An 8,175-nucleotide genomic window follows, 5' to 3' on the forward strand; every position below is an offset into this window, starting at 1 on the left:
CTAAGTCCAACTATCTTCAAAATTTAAAGAATTTTGCCGCCAATATCACAACAAAATAAATAATAATAATAATAATAATAATAATAATAATAACAACGAGCACACTTAAAAAGATGATTGGGAAGAGGGGGGCCTAAAGTCGTGACAACTATTCATATGTCCACTAAACCAAGATAACAAAGTCCTTTCAAAAGTTTAGGTTCCCTTCTCTTTGGCTTTAGCTGTCAACACTTTCCTCCTAAGTAGTCCCTTCCCTGCCCATCCACTATGTCCCAGCTTCACTTGGTTATGAATTTATTAAGATAGTTTTGAGAACCAATAGTATTTATTTCAAAATACATGATTTACACAAGTAGACATACAAAGACTATTTGGAGAGACAATCACATCAATCTCTTCTCAAAAATAACACATTTCACATAAGAAAAAAAAAATAATAAAATAACATTGTTTATGCGAAAGGGTATGGCATTGCCATCTCATCTATGGTCCCCTTTACCAATTGCCAAGACAGATTTAGACAGTAGAATAGATCTCATGCTGATATCAAGGTGAGAATACTCCAAGATAGTTGTGCACAAAACACATAACTACCAAAGATTTGGATGAAGAGAGTTGCCTTGCCCGTGAAAAAGTGTTCTTCATTTGCTGATCATGGAACCGTACCTTGTTCCTCAAATTTAACTGCTTCCCTTGGCAATGCTGTAAAATTGGTAGCAAGAAGAATCATAATCAATGCTTAGTTAGGCTATCATAACTCTCTTCATGCTCATCAAGGAGACTATTCTGCGGTCTTCTCTGGAATGAATCTTCATCATATTCTGCACTGTCTGAGTCTTCATCACCGCTCCACTTCCTTTTCACAATTTTGGGGACCAACCGAGTCACCTCTTTGGTATCCCCTGCAGTATCATCATTGTCTAATCTTTCAAAGCGAACGGCACTGACCTTTCTGGCATTTCCTGCTAGAATCTGCATTAAAGACATTAGAAGCAAAGGTATTACCAAACTGCGAATAGCTTGATTGACAGAAGCTCACCTTCACTTTTTTATAACTGTCAAATCCTGGGGATTATACAAAATATGGGTTATTTGGGGTTAGAAGATCGGTTATCAAACTTCTGTGTTATTGCAGATTTAATAGCTTTATACACAAGAAATAAAATATTTGAAATATAATTCTTGGAGTTCTTGGACTTATAGTGGATGTACGAAAAAACACACCTCAAGCTTAAAGATCTGATGCTTTTCCTTCTGATCCTGGTGATCTGGTTTGGATTCACCATTCTCCTCTTCTTCAATTTCATTTTCTAGGACTACTTTGATGCTCTCACCTGTCCTCGGAATATATCCAAACGCCTCACATATAAAACCAGATACTGTTTCGTACTGATGACCCTGCAATACATACATAAGTGACTATGAAAACAATACTAACATGCAGCCACTTGTGACACTGATAGAACTCAGCTAGTGCCCAAAGCAACCTCGTTGTATTATTTAGTTATAATCTCTAAACAAGACATCAAACAATCATACAACTCAGTGAAACAATAGCTCATTCGAGATAGTCACTCTCCTACTAATCCATAACTCCTAACACTGATAATCATTTCATTCATATACTCTACTAACCACTGCAAAACAAAGGATTTGACGGTTTGTCCTTCCAAGACCTGAGCAGAAATTGATGCTCATTTCATTAATAACTATACCGCTACTTGCGTTAGCTTTACGGATTTTATTTTATTTTATTTGTGGCAGATTAATTGATTTTGTTCCTATATCGACATCAATTAATCCGCCACACAAAAAGCCCATCTCACTTTAAACATGTTCCACAACACTAGCCCAGGAACGACTCACATCATGTATCTCACCAATGCAGTTGAACTTCTGAAACTTCAGTTGGCTGAAACTTTTCTTAACTCCAACAATGTTGTCCAAACATTCACTCAAATTTTCTCCATTCTGAGAGCTCTAAATATCTTCATGAAGGTCCCCTGCCATTTTGAAAAATCTCTAATGATAAACTCATAGAGTTGTTTCCAAATTCTGTCTTAAAGCTCAATACACCCCTCAGCTTTGTGTGTTGTCAAGAGCATTTAGAACCCAAACAATTTAATCAACAGAAACTAATATCGCATTTCTCGTCAATCTGGTTCGTTCAGCAGTTCCAATATAGCACCACCATCCTCAAAAAGTGTTAACACGAACAGCTCATGCTCAGTTCTGAAACTCTAGTAACGTTTACTTGTTCCACCTTCCCTAAAATCGTGTCTACGACTTGTATAACTAATGGTTTTATGGAGTCATGGCATGGTAAACACTCTGTCCAGTTCCATGGCCAAAAGGCCCATGTAAACTCTGAAGAACCATATGCCCAGAATACACTTAGAAACAAAGAGAGGGAAATAACAATCGCTCATTCAACATAGCCACTCTCCTACTAATCCAAAATGCCCTAACACCTATATTCATTTTGGTTATGTACTGTAGTTACCAATTACAGCATAGCACACATAAACCATCTCAGCCACAAAGCAACTACCAATACAGCAAGTAGCCGAATTAGTTGTTCCCTTTTAAGTCTCATATAGGTGAACCTAGCAGACACCTTGGAAAACAAGAACATGAAATAACATAATGATTAGTACCTCTGGCATTTTGACATTTAGATCTTCAGAAAGCTGATCAATAGATGTATTTGCATCTACGTCAAACACTCCCTCCGCACGCATCACAATGTAGCCAGTTTTTTTCTGAATCTCCTCCTGTTTCAATAAAACAGCAAAAGCTTTAGAAAATAAGATCAGATGTCAATAGAGGAATAGGACTGTCCAAAAAAATGAAATGCTTAACATTCATATTCACAAAAAAAAAAAAAAAGGATAGTTGTAGATAGAAAGAAATCTAAAGGCCTCTAGGCATTTTAGTATGGAAACAAAGGCTCATTTATTGAAGCGTGTTAGATCTTCAATGTTTCTCACTTTTGCAGCTTTTATTGCCATTAAAAATATAGGATTGTACCTCCTTGCCCTATTATGATGAACTACTTATCAAGAAAAGAAAATAGAAAAGAAAAATGTAATATAGAAACATTACTTTTGAATCATTTTCATCGAAGATTTCACCAACAATTTCCTCAACCACATCTTCCAGGGTAACTAACTGATCACAGCAGAATAAACAAAATATAGTTAAGAGATATTATTGATAGGAACATAAAAGCACCATAATGAGCACAGTATATTGATGTACTATTAGTATAATTTATCATGAAGCTAACGACAACATAACAAATGAACACACCCCTATGGTTCCACCATATTCATTAAGAACCACAGCCATGTGAACCTTTCTGATGCGAAACTCCCTTAGAAGATTCCAGACAGACATTGAATCTGCACCATAAGTAATATATAACCAATCAAGTCGTATCCAAAAAAGAAAAGAAAAAAAGATATATAAAAAAATATTGAAGTGAAATTATTTTTTTCCCTAAGATGTTATAGAAGATAATAAATGGATGATGATCATATAATCCACAATCAGGATAAACAGCATAATAAGAGTATACAAAAAAATTATCGTAAGGGCTGCCTAACTGCAAGAGTCTTAACAGGGAATTGGAGAAATAGAAGAGACAATCTGATTTTCATTAGAACTTAGCTTTAAATGTCCAATTGATTATTCCAGTTCACACATGCTTATATACTTGCAAATATAAATATAAGGAAGTTGAATTATACAACAATTTTAAATGGAAGAACACAACCTTCAAAGGTCCAATGTATAAAGTCCTTTATGAATGAAGAAAATTGATCATAGCAAGCTTGAACCTCCTTATAATGCTTGGTGTGAACAACGTATTATATTAAATACTAGAATCATCTCTCTAAGAAATGGCAGCAGAAATATAAAAATAGCATACTCTCCTATCGAAATTAATATCATCCCAGTAGAATTTACTAAAATACGGCCCACCTACCTTACCATCCACCCCATGCAACTGATCCTAGAAAGATATTGCCTAAACAAAAAAGCAATCAGCAATCTAGTAGCAACAGGAAACCAAAACAATTTCTTTGAAGCACTTGTCACCAGGGCAGAGTACAGGAGTTCTAGAGATATATCTATTGTGAAACATTATGTGTCACCATATGCCATATACTACCAACTCTGCTAAATACATTATCAGAATTAGAAGGCAACGACATGCAGTGAAAGTCTTACATAGATAGAATAGAGCTATTCTAGAAAATGGCATATAAGATTACCTGGCACAAAGTATGCTGGTTTATGAGCCATATCTCCAACTGTAGTACTTTCTAGTAGCTCTCCCTTCAAAATAAAAAACATTATTATTCAGCACACTATGAGATTGTTAAATACAATTTTAAGAAAACAGAGAAATGTTAAAAAATCAAAGTATTTACATCTCGGAGGATAAGAGAAAATAGTAAATCACAACCTTCTGTACATAGTCGAGTAGATCCATTGCATATGCAATACCAACAATATTATCGACACGCTGCTCAAACACAGGGACCCTGGAAACATACTCACTGTGTCAAGTCATAGTGAATTGAACAATGATTTCTGTGGTTATATATTTTGGGTGTACCTTGAATATTGATGAGTCAACCACAAGTTGTGAAAATCTATGAGAGTAGCACCGAAATCAATGGCAACTACATCTACAAGAGGTGTCATTACCTCTCTAACGTGTGTATCTTTAATCTCCAAGACATTTTCAATCATATCCTGCAAAAGGATATGTATTTTTTAAATGAGTTAATAAACCTAGTAAATAGAAAACAAATTTGGAGATACTTTTACAGTTCAGTGAACTGCGGTAAAATAAATAGGATGCAAAATCATGTTGTTGAAAATGCACAGATAGTATTTTAAAAGCTTGTAACAGCAAGATAATGTATAGATCTGATGACAGATGACTTGAAACTCTTGAAGCCAAGCACATGTAATGAAAGAGAAATGGCAGCACAAAAATAATAAGCAGAACATTTTCGCAAATTGTATCGATAATTTACCAATTTCAGTATATTACCACAATATATCAGCAGAATTTAAAGATTACAGCGTAAGTAATACCTGTTCTTCCTCCTCTATTGCCCCACTTAACTCAGCCCCTCGCAGCATCAATTTTAATTCCTCTTCTGTAACATATGGTTCACTGATCAAAGAAAAATTGGGAACTTTAAAGCAATGGCACAAATTTTTATAATGAAAATTTGCTCATAATCTTCATGTTTAACAAAAGGTATAGGAGCATATATATCATATGTGGCAGGTGATGCTCAAACTTATCAATATAGTTGTTGCTATCGCTGGGTCTTGATTTATGCTACAGTTTTATAAATATATCATGTTTAACACTAGTGCATTTGCAAGTTAGGAAAATCAAGCCTTCAAAATTGTTTCAAATGATCGTGGCATTATTCTTACTCATAAACATTCAATACAAAACACTCGCATTGGCTATTTTATTATAGTTAATGACATCATTCAGCATACACTTCAACAAGAAACAGACCAAGAGTGGTATTATTGTCAAGCAGCAATTTCAAAGAACAAACTACTAGTAGTATTGTATGAAAGTTCTATTACCGATCTGATAAGAAAAATGCACTCAAGTAACAGGAGAAATGAAACAGGCATAACAAGAGAAAAAAGAAATGCAGAGTATCAAAATAGGATTGTTTGCAAGCACACCTTCTTCCTTTCAAGCCAAGCAGTTTTAAAATTCCCATCGATAAATATGTAACAACTCTTCCAACAGGATATAAAACCACCGAAAGCCACGCCACTGGTCTGACCTACAAGATCCCACACATATCTTGTATAATAATGTGATACATAGGAGAACATTCAACTAAACACATAAAGTAGATAAACAACAATTGCATCTGGAATTTAGTTGGCAACACTTACCACAAACCTAGCAACTTCTGTAGCATTGTGAACAGCTATGCTTTTTGGAGTGATTTCAGTAAGGAGCAATATGGCAACCTACCAACATCATCAAAACAGGGGAAAATAACATAAGCAATATTTTCCTAGTGACATTTTTCATTAGGAAGTAAAAACAAACTAGGAGTTCTGTGTTTTTCTTCTTCAATGGCAATCGTTTTTGGTCTGTTAGTTAGTGCTTAGATGGGTGGAATGTGCTAACAGATGTTCCAATCCATAATAAGCATCTTAAGATAGCCTTTTCCTATTGAACATGGTTTCAGAAGCAGAAAACCACAAACAAGCTGTGATTAGAAATTAGGGAAAGAAAACTGCTACATGTAACTACATAGAAGCACTAAGCATGAATAGTGGTTCAAATAGTGTCCCTAATGTTTATAGATATATACATATGAAGTTTAGAAGAACTTCAAGTTAAATAGTTTCAAAGTTTAAATTTTCAGTCTAGAATTAGATAACTATCAAACTTCTAGAATAAGTTTATTAAGGTGGGGATACTGAAACTTACAGTCATTACTCCAGTTGCTGCACTAACACCAGCTTCGCCAAACAATGCTGTTGCAGCCTCTGTAACTAAAGCCGTAGCTCCAATATTGACAACACTGAGAAATTCAATAAAACGTCAGCATAAGAAAGAGATACTCAATATAAAAGCTAAAGACTAATAAAAGAAAAATGATAACACTCAAATCAAGAACAAGTGAGAAGTACGTTGTGCCGATTAATATAGTTGTCAAGAAGCGAGTAACATCACTGCGAAGCATTTTGAAGAGACCATTTTCAGATTCTTTCTCAGCTAACTCACGCACCTGACCGTGAAGCGACATTGAATTATCTAAACGACAATGCAAAGCATTAGGACTATTCTGAATTACCAACTTAATAGAAATGGCATACCTTCCAAGGCCAAAGCGTCGTGATTGAAGTCTCTGCCATAGAAAAGAATGCAGAGAGTCCCAAAAGCAAAGCCAAAATCAAACCCTGTTCTTTGAAGACCTGAAGAACCTGTAACGTCTTAGGCCAAGCATTTCTCATTAATAATATGCACGGCCCAAAAACGCCATATCCAGCATTGACAATACCTTCACTCGCTAAAGCTTTTTTACAACTATATACCAAAACCCCAGAAACCATTGCCACGAACACAATTCCACGCTTCAAAATTTCTCGCAAAAACTCAAAATTGAAACCATTTTGGCTGCCGAAATTATCACCATCTTTGCCTCTAGGTGTCGAACAATCGCTACCAACGTACAAGTCAATATCACCTCTCCACGCTGAGCACGGAAAGCTCTTAAAATTCTCAGAATGTATGCCATATAACGCCAATCGAAATGGGTAACGATTATTCACCGGAAAACTCTTCGTGGGCATTCGTATTCTCCCGTTATAGTGAAACAAACCCAATGATTTTGTCTTATTTATAAACTTTGGTGAGCTCAGAAGCGAAGAGTCGAGCGCCATATCCATTAATTGTTAGCTGAAAAGGTATATACCGGCAAAACCCAGAACCGAAAATTCCTTACAAGATTTTACAGATAATAAAGACTATACTTTGGCAAGTAATTCAACTTCGAAGGACTATGAAAGCCTCCACTAGAGGAAATGCGAGTTAGAATTGAGCGTTCGAGAGATAATTTGGTTTTGCATATCAACTAAGCTAAGGAAAAAGCCTAAAATGCGAAGATTGAAGAAGGTCTCTGTAGCTATGGAAGGGCTGGCTTTAGTTGGTTTGGTGAAACAAAGCCAAAGTTTGGCAGCAGCCTAGGCAAATTACCAAAATGCCCCTATTGAATAGAAGCATTAGAAAACATTATTATTATTAGGGATATTCACGGCTAAACCACCTGAATTTTACGGTTTATAACATTTAACCACAAAAATTGAATTTTTGACGGCTATAATACCTAAACTCTGGTTCCGTTTTGCTCTGTACACCTCCGTCCAAAAATTACAGTTAAGTGCTACGGTGGACTGTCCACGTGTACACACTTGTACACATAGCAAATTTTTAGTGGTCCATGTAATATTAGTTTTAAAAAACAATTATAAATATTTAAAAAAAAATTAAAAAAAATCAGAAAAAAAATAATTTTTTTTTTTTTTTACTTTTTTTAATTTAAAAAAATTATTAAATTAATTTTTCTATTTCTTTTTCTTCTTTTTCTTCTTTCTGTCGCC

General features: G+C 35.1%; 1 protein-coding gene across 2 annotated transcripts; it reads right to left on the reverse strand.

Moving 5' to 3' along the window:
* Window positions 1-306: 306 nt before the first annotated feature.
* LOC115724970 (putative DUF21 domain-containing protein At3g13070, chloroplastic) lies at window positions 307-7,750 on the reverse strand. 2 transcript variants are annotated; one of them, XM_030654357.2, is made up of 14 exons: window positions 6,892-7,750; window positions 6,706-6,803; window positions 6,503-6,596; window positions 5,956-6,033; window positions 5,737-5,840; window positions 5,116-5,197; window positions 4,628-4,767; window positions 4,475-4,553; window positions 4,281-4,344; window positions 3,313-3,404; window positions 3,106-3,171; window positions 2,658-2,774; window positions 1,225-1,398; window positions 307-972 (listed from the first exon to the last, which is right to left on the reverse strand). In XM_030654357.2, exons 1-14 carry the CDS (start codon window positions 7,462-7,464, stop codon window positions 733-735), a joined length of 2,001 nt encoding a protein of 666 aa, XP_030510217.1. In that variant the 5' UTR covers window positions 7,465-7,750; the 3' UTR covers window positions 307-732. The 2 variants fall into 2 exon arrangements, with proteins under 2 accessions (XP_030510217.1, XP_030510218.1); XM_030654358.2 differs by having other exon boundaries at window positions 307-1,065; window positions 6,892-7,718.
* Window positions 7,751-8,175: the final 425 nt, after the last annotated feature.

Source organism: Cannabis sativa, chromosome 6, assembly GCF_029168945.1.
Source record: "Cannabis sativa cultivar Pink pepper isolate KNU-18-1 chromosome 6, ASM2916894v1, whole genome shotgun sequence".
Classification (NCBI taxonomy): domain Eukaryota; kingdom Viridiplantae; phylum Streptophyta; class Magnoliopsida; order Rosales; family Cannabaceae; genus Cannabis; species Cannabis sativa.

Bases quoted from the DNA above. Each gene is read 5' to 3' on its own strand.
- LOC115724970 (XM_030654357.2), bottom strand. From the start codon at position 7,464: ATGGATATGGCGCTCGACTCTTCGCTTCTGAGCTCACCAAAGTTTATA. The intron at 6,804-6,891 runs GTATGCCATTTC...CTTCACGGTCAG, and splicing joins CGACGCTTTGGCCTTGGAAG to GTGCGTGAGTTAGCTGAGAA. The intron at 4,554-4,627 runs GTACACCCAAAA...GTATGTTTCCAG, and splicing joins TTGACTCATCAATATTCAAG to GGTCCCTGTGTTTGAGCAGC.